Genomic DNA, 15,223 nt, shown 5'->3' with positions numbered 1-15,223 from the left:
CCATGAGCTGCTGGAAGCCCGGGGCAGAGATTTTCTCTGCTGTCTGTTCCCTCGGGCAGGGTGAGATGTGTTCTTGCTCATCCACTCCTCTGCTAGCCCAGGCTGGGAGTGCCAGGGAGAAGGCAGCAAAGAGCAAGAGAAAATTAAGAAACTCACCCCATTTCTGCAGGGGGTGAGAGGAGAAGAGCCAAGCCCTGTGCTGGTGAGGCCACTTTGGCTACATCCCTGCTTTCTCCCTCCTCCCAAGCAGAGATCTCCATGGGGAGGGAGAAGAGTGCCTGCAAAGAGATGCTCAGAGAGGGGGGAAAACCCTCGGAGAGGGAGAAAAGCATTTGGACTTTGCTTTCATTTTTGTTCCTCTTTGAGGGAGCGGTGGGCAGAGCTGAATGGCTCAGTGAGCACGGAATGAATGCGGGCATTCACACAGGCTTCCAGCATCCCTTCAAACCCTGGGCTCTTCTGGGGCAGGCACCAAAGGCTCTTTGCAGAGGGCCCTGGGAAGGCTCCTCCTGCCTTCAATACCTCTGCCGGCACCGGGAAAGGGACAGCTTTGTCCCTGGCTGTGGCAGGCAGGATGAGTCACCGGCAGAGAAGAAAGGAGCCTTTTGCCTCCTGCAACAAAGGTTTGCTGGGAGCCTGTGTCTGCTCCGGGCAGCCAGCCCCTAAGGGATCCTGTGGTTCCTCATCACCTGGTGTGCCATGGCACGGTGTACCTGGTGTCTCTGGGATCAGCATCAGTCTGCAATCCCAGGATGGAGGTGTGTCCCTGCACAGGACGGCTAAAATTGAGGCGGTGTGGCAAACTGGAGGAATGGAGGGAACTCGAGTCTGACGGGCAGCAAAGTGCCTTTTCTTAGAACCCGCTTCCCAGAAGAGGGGGATGCCCTTGGAAGTCCATGGCAAAAGAGAGGAAGTAACTGGGGGAAGCTGTTTTTCCACAGAACAACACGGAAGACAAACAGAAATGAGCCATCGCCCGGCTTTAGTTTAATTTACACCTTCAGCGTGAACCATTTGTACAGAAGGTCTCTCCCTTCAATGCATCCCCACATCCCCAGGGCAGCAGGAGACTTTCTAAATGTTTCCCCATCCCTTTCTCCCAAAACCGGGCAGACCAGGGCCGGAGAGCAGGAATGGGAATGCATCGACCACAGCAACCCACAGCTCAGTCAGCATGGAGCGGGGGGACAGGGACCAGGCAGCATGTGGGGACACGAGCCTCCCTCCACCTGCTCCAGAGCACAGCTCAGGGGGAAACCTCCACTGAGGATTGCTTTCTATGGAGCAGGTTTGCCCTGGGCTGCCTCTCTTCAGGTAGCCAGGTTGCTCCCACTCTCTTCCAGGCTGTTTGTTCAGGTGGAGCACAACTTGCACAGTGTTTTCCAAAAGAAATGAAGCAGCAGGATTTTTTTTTTTTTTTGACTGCCTGGTGGTAGCTGTGCGTGGGTGTAGTTTGGATGCCTCTACCTTCCTTGGCAGGAAGCAGTAACCTGGAAAGCATTTGGGAACCTGACATTGCAAAATTTCCTGTCACCTCACAGAGCCTGGAAATGAGTCGCTCAAAGGGTCTCTACTCAGGATACCAAGGGATGCTTGAGAAAAGAGCCAAAAGCTTGGGAAGGAGGAGCAGGACGAGATCACATTCTGGTGGACTCCATGATGTCCCAGTCCTGGCTGCTGCAGAAGCTTCTGGGACAGGCCAGGGGGATCTGAGACACCAGCTGGCTCCTCCTGAAGCTGCTGATGGAGCACCTCAGGGAGCCCAGACGCTTCCAGAGCCTCAGCTGGGGCTCGCTGGCGTCCACGGGGTGGTGGGGCAGGTGCTCCTGGGGGCCCCAGAGGGACCGGCCCAGCGCCACTGGCTGGCAGAGGGTGACAAAGGTGAGGAGGGTGGCCAGCACCAGGAAGATGCAGACGAGCCCAACGATGATGGGCAGCCAGTCTGTCACCTCAGGGAATGCGGCACTGGGTGGCACCGGCTCCAGAAGCCCAAGGAGAGGTGTGGTGGGAGAGGTCCCATTGCCAGAGTCCTCCGTGCTCATCTTCCCTGCAAGGTGACACAGAGCAGTGGCACAGGTGATTACCACGTGGAAGCTGGACAGACAGCCACCCTCTGGTTAAACTGATGGATTCTTGTCATGCCAAGATGTCCAAGATTCTCCCAGCCAAGATGTCCAAGATTCTCCCAGTCTTCAGTGGCACAGGGGGGACAGGGGGCGTCCATCTGCTTTGCCAGGAGGCAAAGCACAGAGGTGGGGTTTACACGTGCAAAGTACCACCCTGAACTGAAGTGCAAAAGCACCTGGCAAAGAAATCTACCATTATTTACGGCCTCTGGGAGGACACTTTCAGGGAGCACACACACATTGCAGGAAGATTTTCTGGAAGAGATAAATATCCATGCACTACAGAAAGTTCAAAATCCTCCCCCTGAGCTGCTGAGATTCAGTTCTCCTCTGTTCCCCAGAAATGTGGGTTTGTTGAATTGGCTGCCATTTGGGGTTTTTGTGATTATTCTCCCAAAGAAATTGGACAGTTGGTTGAGCCTGTGTCCTGATAAGTCCCCATCAAGCTGTGGTATTGTGCTAGCACTGTCTTTGTTATTTTGCAATGCTGAAGAGTAACACCCTCACCCTACTCATGCCAAAAATCCTCGTGCTGACCTGCTTTCAGGCTCAGACATGTCACAGGTGATACAAACCAGCTTCCCAAAGTGCTAGCAGTGACAGCTCTTGCCTAACACCTGGTGGAGACTGTCCTCTCCTTTCCCCAGCGGGTCAGACCCTCCCAAGAGCATTTTGCACCCTTTTTTGCTCACATGCACACCCCCAGCCCCAGACAGGCTGTGCCGGAGGCTGGCATCTCTCCAGATGGAGATGAGGAGATGAGGGCTGGGGAAATCCTGTTTGTGCCAACCCTCTGCAATGCTCCTGGTGCTCCAGCCTGTGTGCTGGAGGTAAAACTTTATTTTGCTGACTTTCCTGTGGAGATGTGGGAGAGCTGTCTGGCTGGTCTGTGGCTGGGCAATCTCCTGGTAAACTGAGATTTGGATTGAGCCAATATAAAACCAAGATCTTAGGAGGGGAAAGGCAGGGCTGCAGGGGCTGCCAGGCTCTCTGGGTCTGCTCTTGCAGCCACCGTCCCAAAGTCACACAGGTGCGTGTAAGGCAGCAGCCAAACCATAAAACATTCCAAAAAGTGGGAGAGAGGACATCAGTGGCATGGTTTTATTCACTGAGGGTGTGTCAGCCTGCTCAGAGCCTGGGGGCCTTTGGGGAGATGGTGCTGTGTCCATGGGTCAGAGCCAGGTCTGTGCCTGGAAACTGGGAAATGCAGAAACCAATGGGTCAGCATTTGAGAGGGTGAATCCCTGTGTGTATTGCAGGCAGTCCCAGGGATGAGCTCTGCTCACCTCCTCCACCGTGATGTTTTCACCTCTCTTCACCCCAAATGTATTTTTTTGTCCTTAACCAGCTCCGTTCCTCCCCCTCAGCTTTGGGAACAGAGCAGCAGTCCCAAGGACCCCCTGCTCCAGGGGCGGGCTCCTCTGTGGTGCCCAGGGCAGGAGAGCCAGCAGGCAGGGCTGCAGTGTGTCCCACCCCACAGGCAGCCTGAATCCAGGTTTCCAGGGCTACCTTAAAGCTGGCATTTACCGACTGCCTGCGGTGACCTTACATTGCTCCTTAAGAGCCGGCCAGGAGGTGTGGGCAATTCCTTCAGGCTCTTTCATTCCTTCAGGCTGGTTTTGCTCCCTTGCTCATGGCTGCAGAGTTTGTCTTTTAAATTCACTCGACAGTGTTCCATAGAAACCCGTCAGGAGGGATCACGCTGATGTTTTCCCAGGCTTTTTCAGCCATGCCCTGGTTCTCCTCACACCCAGCTCAGCTGGCAGAGCTTTCATAGCATTGCCCTTTCCCAGCATCACTGTCCCACCCAGGCTCCATATTCTTCACCCTGGTGGGTAAAAAGAGATTTTCCTGTCCTGGAAATCCTCCCCAGAGGTTCATCCCTGCCTGATTGGCCCCAAATGTGACACATCCCCATGAGCACTCGGGCTGCAGCACTGGCCACACAGCAGATTAGGCTCAGAGGGGAAAAAAGAGAAATTGCAAAAGGTAAAATGCCCCCAAGAAAGGTGGAAAGGTAGAAAAAAAGAATGATTCTCATTCCTGAGCAGCGGAGAGGGTTCTTCTGCCCAGCACCAGGCACTGCTCCCTGGCGTGGCCCAGCTGCCTAGTTTGGCAGTTTTTCCATCTGCTCTCCCTCCCTTTCCTCAAACTCCTGCAAAGAAAAGCCTGTTTGCAGGCACTGCCTGTGACACAGCTCCCATGAAAAGCAGCTCTCATTCCCCTGCCCGGCTTGCTTAGCAACAATTTTCCTGGAGCTCCCCAACTTTTCCCGGTGCACTAAATCTTTCCGCGGGCTTGCAGGAGGAGGTGATGCTGGGCAGGACCAAACCCGCGTCTGCCTGACCCTCCTGGTTGTGTTCCCGGGGCTGTGAGTGCTGCAGCTCCCCACCAGCCTCGCTGTTAAACGGCAGAGCTGCCTCCGCAGGACCTTCCCCCTCTCCCATCCCCGGGAGAGCCTCGGCTGGGAAGGGAGGAGGGATGCCTGACCCCATGCCCACCCCAAACTTTGCATCCCCACCCATTTTCAGCGCTTCGCCCAGGCTGAGGGCAGCATCTCTGCAGCCGGGGGTCTGTCTCAGCCCTGGGGGTGACCTAAGGGGCCGGCAGTGGCTTTGCCGCGGGGGTTTGGGCTCCCTACCTCTCAGCAGCCGGCCGAGCCCGGGCTCTGCCTCCCGCACTGCCGCTGCCTTGCCGCCTCTCCCACCGCGCTCCGCCGGCTGCCAGCCCCCTCCTCCCTTTGGGGAGGGTGGGACAGAGGTGGCAGCCGGGTGGGGACAGCCTGAGCCAGCAAAGCCAGGGGCCCTGAGCCCCTTCCCGGCGCTAGAGTGCCCCGGAGCTGTGTCCTGCTGGAGCGGTGTCCCCTGCTGGGGTCGAGCCCCCGGGGATGCGTTTCCTCAGGATTTATCCCTGTAGGATGACTGAATGGTACTGAGCCCCCGTGGTGGGAGGGCTGGCACCTGCCCTCCACATGCCTGCTCCCACTTTTCCCAAAAAATTGACTTTTTCCCATTCCTTTATTGCCCTTCCTCATCCTCTTCTGAAACCTTTCCCCCACAGGAGGCTGTGACAGGCTGGCTGTGCCTGCAGCCCACCCTGTAGCAGAGGGATAAAATAGGCTGGAGCTCAGCTTGGCTGCACCAGGTGCTTTCCACCTGCAGCAGAAAGAGCTTTTTTGCCGCTGCTTGCCCTGCAGTGCCACTGTTTTCCCGAGTTTGGGACAGTTTGTCAAAGTACCACCTTTCCTTTGCGACCTCAGCAGGTCAAACCAGCAGCAGCCAAGCTTTCCTCGGGCTGCAGGCTGGCAGGAGCACGCCTCGCTTTAGTGCAAACTCCTGATTTTTAACAAAAAAACAAATGCCTGGGCTGACCCATTCACCTAGTTTATGTAGCAGAGCTTCAGGCTCGGGGCGAGCTGGGAAGAGGATGGCCCAAGGGCTGTTTGCAAAGTGCAGTTGGCTCATCCTGAAATGCACAGGGGGGCAAGGAATGGCACAGAAAGCTGAAAAGCTTTGCCTCCCATCCCTTTGTTTTCCCTGCTCTGGCTACATGATAGCTTTTCCCTGTGCCATGCCAAGGCAGCTGGTCTGCCTGGGCATCGCTTGCCTGCTGTTGTGGGGCCCATGCATCCCATCCCACGGGAGAGGAGACAGCCCAGCTCTGCCTCAGGGAACCCAGCAGCTGAAAGAGCTGATTTGGGAGGGAGAATTCCCCCCTGTGAAAGGAAGTTCTTGGTGGAACATGGAATAATCCACAAGCAAGCTATGAACTGGTCTGGGACAGAGGGAAAGAGCATGTGTGGGCACAGGGATGAGAAATCCAGATAGAGGTCAGTATTTTCTGCTGACACAGGGGGAAGGGAGCAAGAGCAGTTCAAGGTACCTCAAAACCACATTTCAGAGGAGCATCTCAGGCTCCTGCAAGTCGTGTGGGGCTTGGGGTGAAAGCCCTCACTGTTCCCACTGCATGTGCATCCTTTGCAGCAACCTTTCCTCTTCCCTGCATAAATCTGGGTGCAAACCTTCCTAGGAAAGAGAAAGTGCTGGGTAGTATTGTGGGAAGAGGCAGAAGATGCCTTGCAGTGGGAAGCAGGGAGAGAATAAAGGCTCAGGCATTCCCTGCATCCTCGCCCTGGTGGTTTGTGAGCGGCCACGCTGCAGTCGAGCTGTGGGTGCTCTGTGGGGAGTGGGTTTTGCCAAGAAAAGATGCAGGGGCTCGGTGCCAGCTGGACTGGAAGCCCTGGCCCTGCTGGTCACTGCCAGGCTCCGCTTCCCAGCTGCTGACTGCTGGCTGGGGTTTAGGGAAAGCACTGCAGTCTTGTTCAGTGACACCAGAGGGGACCCGTGCCTTGGTTTTCCCAGGGCGGATGGCAGACCCGGTCGGTGCCGGGACTGTGCAGTGCAGCAGAGCCTAGGGCTGCTCCCACCCCTGCTCAGGGGCTCACAAGAACGCTCTGGGCTGGTTGCATTCACATTTCCTTTGGCAGTTTTTCCCTGTGCTGCTGCTCGGGTGGCTCACCAGGATGCCATGGGCTGCGTGCCCAGCAGGCACGGGAGCAGCTCCCCCTGCCCAGCTCAAATCATCCCTGCAAGGCTCCATCCCTGGTGGCATCGCCGCTGGGACAAGCATTGGAATGCAGGGTGGGATCGAGGGAGGCACCTCCTCCAGCACACAGACCCATGGGATTTGTGGTGTGGTCCTGAGGCTCAGCTCCCCCCTCAGTCCAGCAGCTGAGAAGGTCTCCTGAGCCCACTGTCCCTGCTGTCCAATGATGAGGGGAGAGTAAATTAACTTTGCTTTGTATTTGGGAAGCTCCCCAGCTCAGGTGGAGGAGAAGGATGTCCAGCTTTGGCAGGGTAGGAGGACTCATCCTAGTCTGGAATTCTCTGCCCTTGACCTCTGCTTCTCTGCTTTTCTCATGAAGGTGAAAGCCACCGATGCAGATGAAGGCATTAACGGGAGAGTGTGGTACAGGATTGTCAAGGGTAAGTCCAGGTGCCCCTTCGTGCACCAGGGAGTTTGTCCCAGGCTCTGCCCAGCCTCAGGAGGTTGAGCTTGGCATCCTTTTGCACTTTGGAGCCCACAGAACCATTTCTCCCAGCCCTAAGCAAAATTCAGCTTTAGGGCTCATTGCTGGGGAATGATTTGTCATGGAGGGACAGCTAGATAGAATCCTAAAATCACAGAATGCTTTGGGTTGGAAGGGACCATAAAGTTCACCTCATTCCAACCCCCTACCATGGGCAGGGACACCTTCCACTACCCCAGCATGCTCCATGGCCTTGGACACCTCCAGGGATGGAGCAGCCTCTGGGCAACTCCTCTGGGCACCCTGTGCCTCACCACCCTCACAGGGAAGAATTTCTTTCCAATATTCCATCTATCCCTGCCCTCTTTCAGTCTGAAGTCATCCCCCCTGGTCCTGTCGCTGCAGGCCTTTGTCCCAGGTCCCTCTCCAGCCCTCTTGGAGCCCCTTTAGGCACTGGAAGGGGCTCCAAGGTCTCCCCAGAGCCTTCTCTCTTCTCCAGGCTGATCAGCTCTCCCAGCCTGGATCCAGAGCAGAGTTGCTCCAGCCTTCAGAGCATCTTTGTGGCCTCCTATGGGCTCACTCCAACACATCCACACTTTTCATATTTGATGAGATTCTGGAGCTCCTCCTGGCCTGACCCAGGGCCAAACGCTGATGTAGCTGAATCTGATGTAGCCAGAGGAGATGGGGCTGAAGTTTTGCTCAATGATCTCCCTCCAAAAGAGCCTCCCCAGGGAGGGCTCAGTGTGTCACCAGGATGGGTGTGGAGGCGGTGGGCAACATCCCTCTCGTTTTTTCCCCGTTTCCAGGAAACGAGCACAACCACTTCCGCATCAATCCCAGCACGGGGCTGGTGATGCGAGGAGTGCGGCACCTGGACAGGGAGCAGAACTCCTCCCACGTGCTGGAGGTGGAGGCCTACAACACGGAGCAGGGGCCCATGAGGAGCTCCGTGCGGGTAAGGACCTCGCAGTCCCCGCGGGCTGCACGGCACAGCCGTTCGCGCAAAATGTTCGCGGCGCTTGGTCCTTCCCAACGCTTGCAGTTGGACAGGAAATTAGAAAGATCTGGCATGGGAAGTCTCTGGGGCCTGCTCGTGGGTAGAGAAGAGCTTGTTGGTGGGGGGTTGTTTAATTTTTCTTTTTTCCTGTGGTGTTTCGCTGCCGTTGGGCTGCTGAGTGGTGCAGCAGTCACTCAGAGGGAGTCCTGCTCGCTCGGTGAGATGTGGCTCTGCTGCTGGGAAGAAAAGCTGAGCCTCAGCCTGTTGAGAACCCTGTGTCCTGGTCAGGCACCATTTAAATAATCCAGGACCCAGTGGTGACAGTCTTCAGCTGCGGCACAGCCGCTTCCCACAGTTCCCGCAAACCCAGCCCTCCTGTTGTATCTATTCTTAGACCCAGTGGTGGGGTGGGCTCTGGCTGAGTGTGAAGTGCCCCCAGCGCCAGCAGCAAGCAGAAAACCAGGAGAAGGAAATGTGTTCCCTGGGGAAACAGCACTGAACTTGGAGCAAAAATTTCCCAGCGAGTCTCCAGCGTTTCTGTGTTGTGCGGTCTCCAGGGATATGATCAGAGGATCCCAGAGGATGGAGGAATTGATGTACCCGGTGTACCTCCTCCCCAGCAGGGAAAGACTGACTCACTCCAACCCACAGGGCATGTTTAAATCTGTGATGTTAAACACTTCGTGTTCACTCTCCATCACGTGGTGTTTGGAGAAAAGGTTATGACAGGGTCATGGAATGGGTTGAGTTGGAAGGGACCTTAAATCTCCCCTAGTTCCAACCCCCTTGCCATTGTCAGGGACACCTCCACTAGGCCAGGTAGCTCCGAGCCCTGACCAGCCTGGCTTTGAACACTGAAATATTTCTCCATGAGCACCATGAAGGGTTGGTTCCCCAAGCTCGCCCGGTTCACACGTGGTTTCTCCGGGGCTTCCCAGGTGATCGTCTACGTGGAGGACGTCAACGACGAGGTGCCGGTGTTCACCCAGCGCCAGTACAACCGCCTGGGGCTGCGGGAGACGGCGGGAATTGGCACCTCGGTGGCAGTGGTCCGGGCCACCGACCGAGACACAGGTGGGAAGGGCGGGTGGGAAACGCCCAGGGTGGGCGAGGGCGGTGAGATCAGCCACTGCACGGATCCTGCCTTGGCTGGGCTGAAATCCCGTGGGATGGGCTCTGCTGGGGGGAGGCATCAGTGGTGCCTGCCTCCTCGGGGTGCTTGGTCCAGCCAGCACCTCCAGTTCCTGCTCCCTCCCCAGGGAACGGGGGTCTGGTGAGCTACAAAATCGTGTCGGGCGCGGAAGGGAAGTTCGAGATCGACGAGAGCACGGGCCTCATCACGACCATAGAGTACCTGGACTACGAGACCAAAACCAGCTACCTGATGAATGTCTCTGCCACGGACCAAGCGCCCCCCAACAACCAGGGCTTCTGCAGCGTCTACGTCAGCCTGCTGAACGAGCTGGACGAGGCCGTGCAGTTCTCCAACAGCAGCTACGAGGCCGTGATCATGGAGAACATCCCCCTGGGCTCCGAGGTGCTCCGCGTCCAGGCTCGCTCCATCGACAACCTCAACCAGATCACCTACAAGTTCGACCCCAACACCAACCCCCAGGCGCTCTCCCTCTTCAAAATCAACGGGATCACGGTAAGCAGCCACAGCATGGTCCCTCCTGGCCTGTCTGGGCACTGTGAGCTTTGGTTTTGGTGGCCAGCACAGCTGTTGCTCATGCTTGGCAGGGAGTGATCACGGTCAAAGGCCAGGTGGACCGAGAGAAAGGGGATTTCTACACCTTGACAGTGGTGGCTGATGATGGAGGACCGAAGATTGACTCCACAGTGGTCAGTAGCTTCTCCCAGTATCCCCACCATCCGCTGTCATCTCCCTCTCCCAGGACACCCTGTCCTAGCTGAGCTTCCTGCTCCAGCTTCCAGAGTCCAGAAACACTGATTTGGGGGGAAAACTGCTAAAACAATTTTGAAGGAGGTAAATTTAGGGGCCTTGAAATACTCCACGGTGGTTTGTGTTTCAGAGGGTTATATTTAGCAGTTTCACAGGCAGCCAGGCAGGGGGTGATTTGCATTTCTCTGCCGGGTGCAGGGCCAGCCCGTGGGTGCCAATGGCTCTGCTCTCCACACAGCACTGTGCTCTTGTCTGAGCCTCTCCCAGGATGAGGGGCAGATATGCCAACCTCAGCTAGGAAAAAACAAAGGAATGCCCCAACACTGGAGTCTCCAAATCGCCACAGAGGGGTACCCATGACCCCTGGCACTGCTGTGGTAGGATGCAGGGTTAACCCACACTTCCTCATCCCTCACTAACTCCTCCTTGTTTGTGTTCTCTGTTTCTCCCTTTGCTTTCCTCCAACAGAAGGTAAGCGTGCTGGAGACCAGAATCCCTCCCAGGGTCCACACTGAGCTGCAAGGAGGGACTGGAGTGGAGGTCTCCAGCCCTGTCCCACCAGCACCAGCCTCTCTGCCATCCCCAGGACGTGGGGCAGCCCCGTGAGCCCCCCTGCTGCTGCCGAGCAGAATCCCGGCTCCCTGATCCGGCGCTTGGGACAGCAGCTGCCGGATCTGCCGCAGTGGCTGAATGAGCTCTCCCTGCTCCTGGCTCTCTGTTTTGAATCCAGCAGCAACAATAACTGAATCACCCCAGGGCGCACAGCTCGCTCCCCAGCTTCCTCCCGGGATGTTGTCGCATTCAGCCTGGCCGCACCTGGGAGCTTGGGGCACCCATAAATAAATCCCCGGGAACAGAAAGGCTCTTCCTCTCTCATTTCTGTGTTGCCCTGCAGCACTTTGATTACAAACTCGATGAGAGCATTTCCTCTGCCTGACTGTGGCCAAGGTAGCCAGGTCCCCTTCGAGCATCTCATGCTCATGTGCCTTTTTGCAGGAGGGAGCTCGGGTCTCCTCCACACCCAGCTTGCCCTGGTTGAGTTAAACACACTCAGCTCTTCCTTCTTCGTTCCCGTTGAGCTTTAGAGCAAATCCTGCCTGACCCTGCTGCTGTGAGCATGGATGTGAGCATGCTAGTGAAAAGTTTAGCAGGAAAGGGTCACCCTGCAGCAGCCTGAGCTGCTCTGTACCCAATGTTTGGAGGATAAAAACCAGGGTGGGCAGGGTTCTGGCTCCTGTCCATGCCCTGAGCCCCTGCCCCCTCACAGGTGACCATCACAGTCCTGGATGAGAATGACAACAGCCCCCAGTTCGACATCACCTCTGACTCGTCTGTCAGCGTGGCCGAGGACAGCGCTGTGGGCAAGAGGGTGGCTCTGGTGCTGGCCCGAGATCCAGATGCAGGCAGGAACGGCCAGGTAGGGACGGAGACATTTGGACAATGCTCTGAGACACATGGTGTGATTCCTGGGGTTTTCCTGTGCAGGGCCAGGAGTTGGACTGGATGATCCTTTCCATCTTCTGTGAGTCTGTGTGTGGTGTTTCAGTGACACAGAAATCCCCCCGCCAACATCCTCCCAAGCCCTTCCCTCTGCACCCCTGCTAGAGCAAACTCTGCTCATTAATGCCAGTGGTTTTGGTGTGCTGTGCAGTGAGTGCCAAGAGTCCTCAGGCAAGGCAGCAGGAGAGGTAAAACATTGTCCTTGAGCTGTCTGGGGCAAAGAGCTCTGTGGGACGAGTGTCAAAAGGAGCCCTGCAATCTGAAAAACAGCTGCGGCCTCTGCTGCCGTGGGGGCCAGCAGCAAAGTCCTTGGCAGGCTGAGCAGGAAACTCTCTGACATTTGTTATTTTCATTACCCTGCAGATGAGCACTAATGAGGTCCCGTCATCCTTAATAACAAAAATTGCTGGCAGCATGGGAGCTGCCAGGGGGGTTGGCCCTGTTTGCTTTGGGGTGGCTGCAATAAGCCAGCACACCTGTGGATCCCACAACGTTGGACCTTTTCAAAGCTGAGGCGTTTTGTGGGGGTTGCTGCATTTATTTTTGTAGGGTCTCCTTCCTCTTCTTCCTCCTCAGCATCACTCTACCCGCCCTGGTTTTCTTTCCCTGTGATGTTCCCAGGTGACTTTCTCGCTGACGTCGGGGAACATCGGCCGGGCTTTTGAGATCCGTACCACCAACAACACCTACGGCGAGGTGTTTGTGGCGCGGCCGCTGGACCGGGAGCTGCTGGATCACTACACCTTACGGGTCAGCACCAAACCACCCCCTCACCCCTTGGGCTTCTGGTTTGAGCACCGAGGCTGTTTGCTTGGAGCTGTGAGCTTCAAAACAGCACTTTTTTCCTCGGAAATCCACCCCGACCGCAGATCCAAGCGTCGGATGGCGGCGTTCCCCCCCGGCGGAAGGAGCACATTCTACGAGTGAACATCCTGGATGTCAATGACAACCCCCCTGTCATCGACAGCCCCTTCGGCTACAACGTGAGCGTGAGCGAGGTGAGCACCCGGCTCCTCTCCTTCCATGCTCCCAGGGTCGGGTCTGACCACAAGGCAGGAGGGGACAGTGGAGTGTCCCTTGCAAGCATTACCTTGGGTCATTTAAGCATTAGTGACCCTGTGCAAGCCTCATCTTTGGTCATTTAATGGTTGGCATCCCCTTGCAAACCTCACCTTGGGTCATTTAAGGATCGGTGACCCTTTGCCATCCTCACCATGGGTGATCAAAGGGTTGGTGACCCATTGAAAGCCCTCACTGGTGATGTACTCCTCGTTTTGGGCTAGGAAAAGCTCTATGAGCAACTTAAGCCCCTGAGGCTGCAGGGACCAGCCAGAAGGAGAAGTGGCTACACACCCATGGAAATGCCACCAAAGTGACACAAGAGACGGTGCGGTGCAGAATAAGAATGGCTTTCAGGAAGCAGCTTAGCAAGGGCTAGATAATTAAGCAATAAAACACAATCAGGCATGAGAAAAGACAACTTATTTCCTGACAGTTTAATTCCTGGACCGAGGCAGGGGGGAAATCTCAATTTGGTGATGAAAAATGAAATATGAGTAATAGCCAGTGCCACTTAGCTGTGAGGAACTGCTGCTCGTGATTTATAGCTTAGCATTAAGGATATTGCCCTGTTAAGGTTTTCTTATCTATTTAATACATGTTCAGAGCAGGTTGAAGAACAGAATTTCTGTTTTGATTTTCCTCATAATGGGACTATCCAAAAATAATTAGCCGAGCTCTGGGTCCATTACACGGCCTTCACCTTTGCGCACGCTGTGGGTTTTATGCTCTTCCAGCCTGTGCCAGACTAGATAAGACCTAATGTGCAGCTTTCTGCTGAGCTGCCGGGTGTTGGGGCAGCGAGTTTGGAGCCTCAAGCTTGTCAGTGCCCTCTCCGTATTAGGATTACATTATTAATTAGGTATTCTATGCGTGATGAGGCCGGTGGGATTTACGCCGCGTATCTCCGCAGAACGTCGGCGGTGGCACGGCGGTGGCCCAGGTACGCGCCACCGACCGGGACATCGGCCTCAACAGCGTCCTCTCCTACTACATCACCCGTGGGAACGAGGATCTGACCTTCCGCATGGACCGCGTCACCGGCGAGATCGCCACGCGGCCCTCCCCGCCCGACCGCGAGCGCCAGAGCTTCTACAGCCTCGTGGTCACCGTGGAGGACGAGGGCAACCCCTCCCTGTCGGTGAGCCGCCAAAGTGGGCCTTTCGGGGGCAGGACAGGGCTGGGCAGCGCTGTGGGAGCGAGCTTGGCACTGAGTGTGAAAGGGGACAAAAGGCACAGGGTGTGGTGTTTCGGGGACTCGGGGTCCAAACCTCCTGTGCACAGATTTGGTTCCGTCTCCATCGATGCCTGGTTGTGCAGGACCTTCCCTCACAGTCATTCAGCAGGCTTCATCTCCCATCTCCAAATGCAAAATACATGAGCATCCCTACAGGGAGGAGTGCTGGCTGCTGCTGCCCTGCTCACAGGATGCTGGGTCTGGAACGGCTCCAGGCATTGCCCACCCATCTCAGCACTGGCAGTGGCTGGAGCAGCAGCTCAACCACAGTCCCATCCACCATTGACGTGCATGTCTGCTGTGGTCCTTGTGAATGAGAACAGCTGTGGTGATTTTGACGAGGGCCTGGAGTGCCAGGACAAGGGGGAATGCTTCAAACTGAGAGGGGGTTGATATGAGACCCCACTCATCGTCCCATGGTCTGGGAAGTGACTGTTTTGCTTGAGTCATTGTTTGTGCCTCTGAGGATGGTTCAAAAAGGCAAAAGAGCAAATACCATGTGGGCCATTTTCCAGTTCTGAGTCCCTTCTAACTCCACGTCTCCGTAGAGAGCTGAGTGAGCACCCACATGCACAAATGGTGAGATGAGCTGACACCTTGTGTGACACTCTGCCATCCTTCCTGCTATCTCTCACCATCTCTCTGCTCTGCCTACAGAGCTCTGCCTGCAAAGCCCTGCTCTACATTTTGATGAATCAGGTCACAGCCAGCAGTGCAAACTGTGGCTGTGATTCTCACTTCAGGCTTTGCACTCTCAGCTCCTCCCTCCTGGCTGGTTCACACTCCAGCTTCTGCAACACCATCTTTTCCGTTAGTCGCGCTGTCACTGAGGCTTAAACCTAGCTAAGTCACTTCCCCCAGAATGAGAGAAGGCTGTGCTGTGGCTGCAGCACACGATGCCACCAGCTCCTCCTTGTCCCCGTCACTGTGGATGTGGGACGCTGGTGCTGGTGTGCTGAGGAATGCCGTGTGCTGAGCTGGCAAATCCCGTTGCCGTGGCAATGGCCGCTTCCCTTCCCGGTGCCAGCAGGGACAAGTGGCACAGCTCATCGCTCCGTGCTGCCCAGGCAGTGTCCCAGCAGCCCTGCCTGTCCCCACAGGCTCCGCTGTGTGCCCGCCATGTCACGAGCGCACGTTATGCCCGCAGCAACGAGCCGAACCCCGGCGACACAAAGTGCCCAGTGACCCAATTCCTGAGCGGGGAGAAGAGTTTTGGCCCCTCTCAGAGCTCAAGGACACTCAGCTCTTGTGAAAGGCTGCCGGGCGTGCTGCTGGGTGCCCGCTGGCCTCACGCCTGCCCGGGGAAATGATGTCTGGCAGGGGCTTGCTGCCTGCCAGGAGCTGGGCTTTCACAAGGAGCTCCAGGCTG

General features: G+C 56.3%; 2 protein-coding genes across 2 annotated transcripts in view; one reads left to right on the top strand and one right to left on the bottom strand.

The window, feature by feature from the left end:
- CDH23 (cadherin related 23) overlaps positions 1 to 15,223 on the top strand; it is a 182,495-nt gene that overhangs the window by 143,533 nt on the left and 23,739 nt on the right. The window contains exons 28-37 of the mRNA XM_038140800.1: positions 7,051 to 7,111; positions 7,965 to 8,113; positions 9,094 to 9,229; positions 9,415 to 9,803; positions 9,896 to 9,997; positions 10,527 to 10,529; positions 11,326 to 11,475; positions 12,180 to 12,308; positions 12,428 to 12,556; positions 13,531 to 13,985. Of these exons, the coding sequence (XP_037996728.1) occupies positions 7,051 to 7,111; positions 7,965 to 8,113; positions 9,094 to 9,229; positions 9,415 to 9,803; positions 9,896 to 9,997; positions 10,527 to 10,529; positions 11,326 to 11,475; positions 12,180 to 12,308; positions 12,428 to 12,556; positions 13,531 to 13,985 (1,703 nt within the window). The remainder of the gene's footprint in view (positions 1 to 7,050; positions 7,112 to 7,964; positions 8,114 to 9,093; positions 9,230 to 9,414; positions 9,804 to 9,895; positions 9,998 to 10,526; positions 10,530 to 11,325; positions 11,476 to 12,179; positions 12,309 to 12,427; positions 12,557 to 13,530; positions 13,986 to 15,223) is intronic.
- C6H10orf105 (chromosome 6 C10orf105 homolog) lies at positions 835 to 4,838 on the bottom strand. Its single transcript, XM_038141057.1, has 2 exons — positions 4,768 to 4,838; positions 835 to 2,047 (listed from the first exon to the last, which is right to left on the bottom strand). Exon 2 carries the CDS (start codon positions 2,040 to 2,042, stop codon positions 1,638 to 1,640), a length of 405 nt encoding a protein of 134 aa, XP_037996985.1. The 5' UTR covers positions 2,043 to 2,047; positions 4,768 to 4,838; the 3' UTR covers positions 835 to 1,637.

This window comes from Motacilla alba, chromosome 6 (genome assembly GCF_015832195.1).
Source record: "Motacilla alba alba isolate MOTALB_02 chromosome 6, Motacilla_alba_V1.0_pri, whole genome shotgun sequence".
Classification (NCBI taxonomy): domain Eukaryota; kingdom Metazoa; phylum Chordata; class Aves; order Passeriformes; family Motacillidae; genus Motacilla; species Motacilla alba.
Note: the sequence above shows the minus strand (reverse complement) of the source record. Positions and strands in the feature narration are given on the sequence as shown.

What these genes read in the sequence shown, in the direction of transcription:
- C6H10orf105 (XM_038141057.1), bottom strand. Translation starts at nt 2,042, where the DNA reads ATGAGCACGGAGGACTCTGGCAATGGGACCTCTCCCACCACACCTCTC.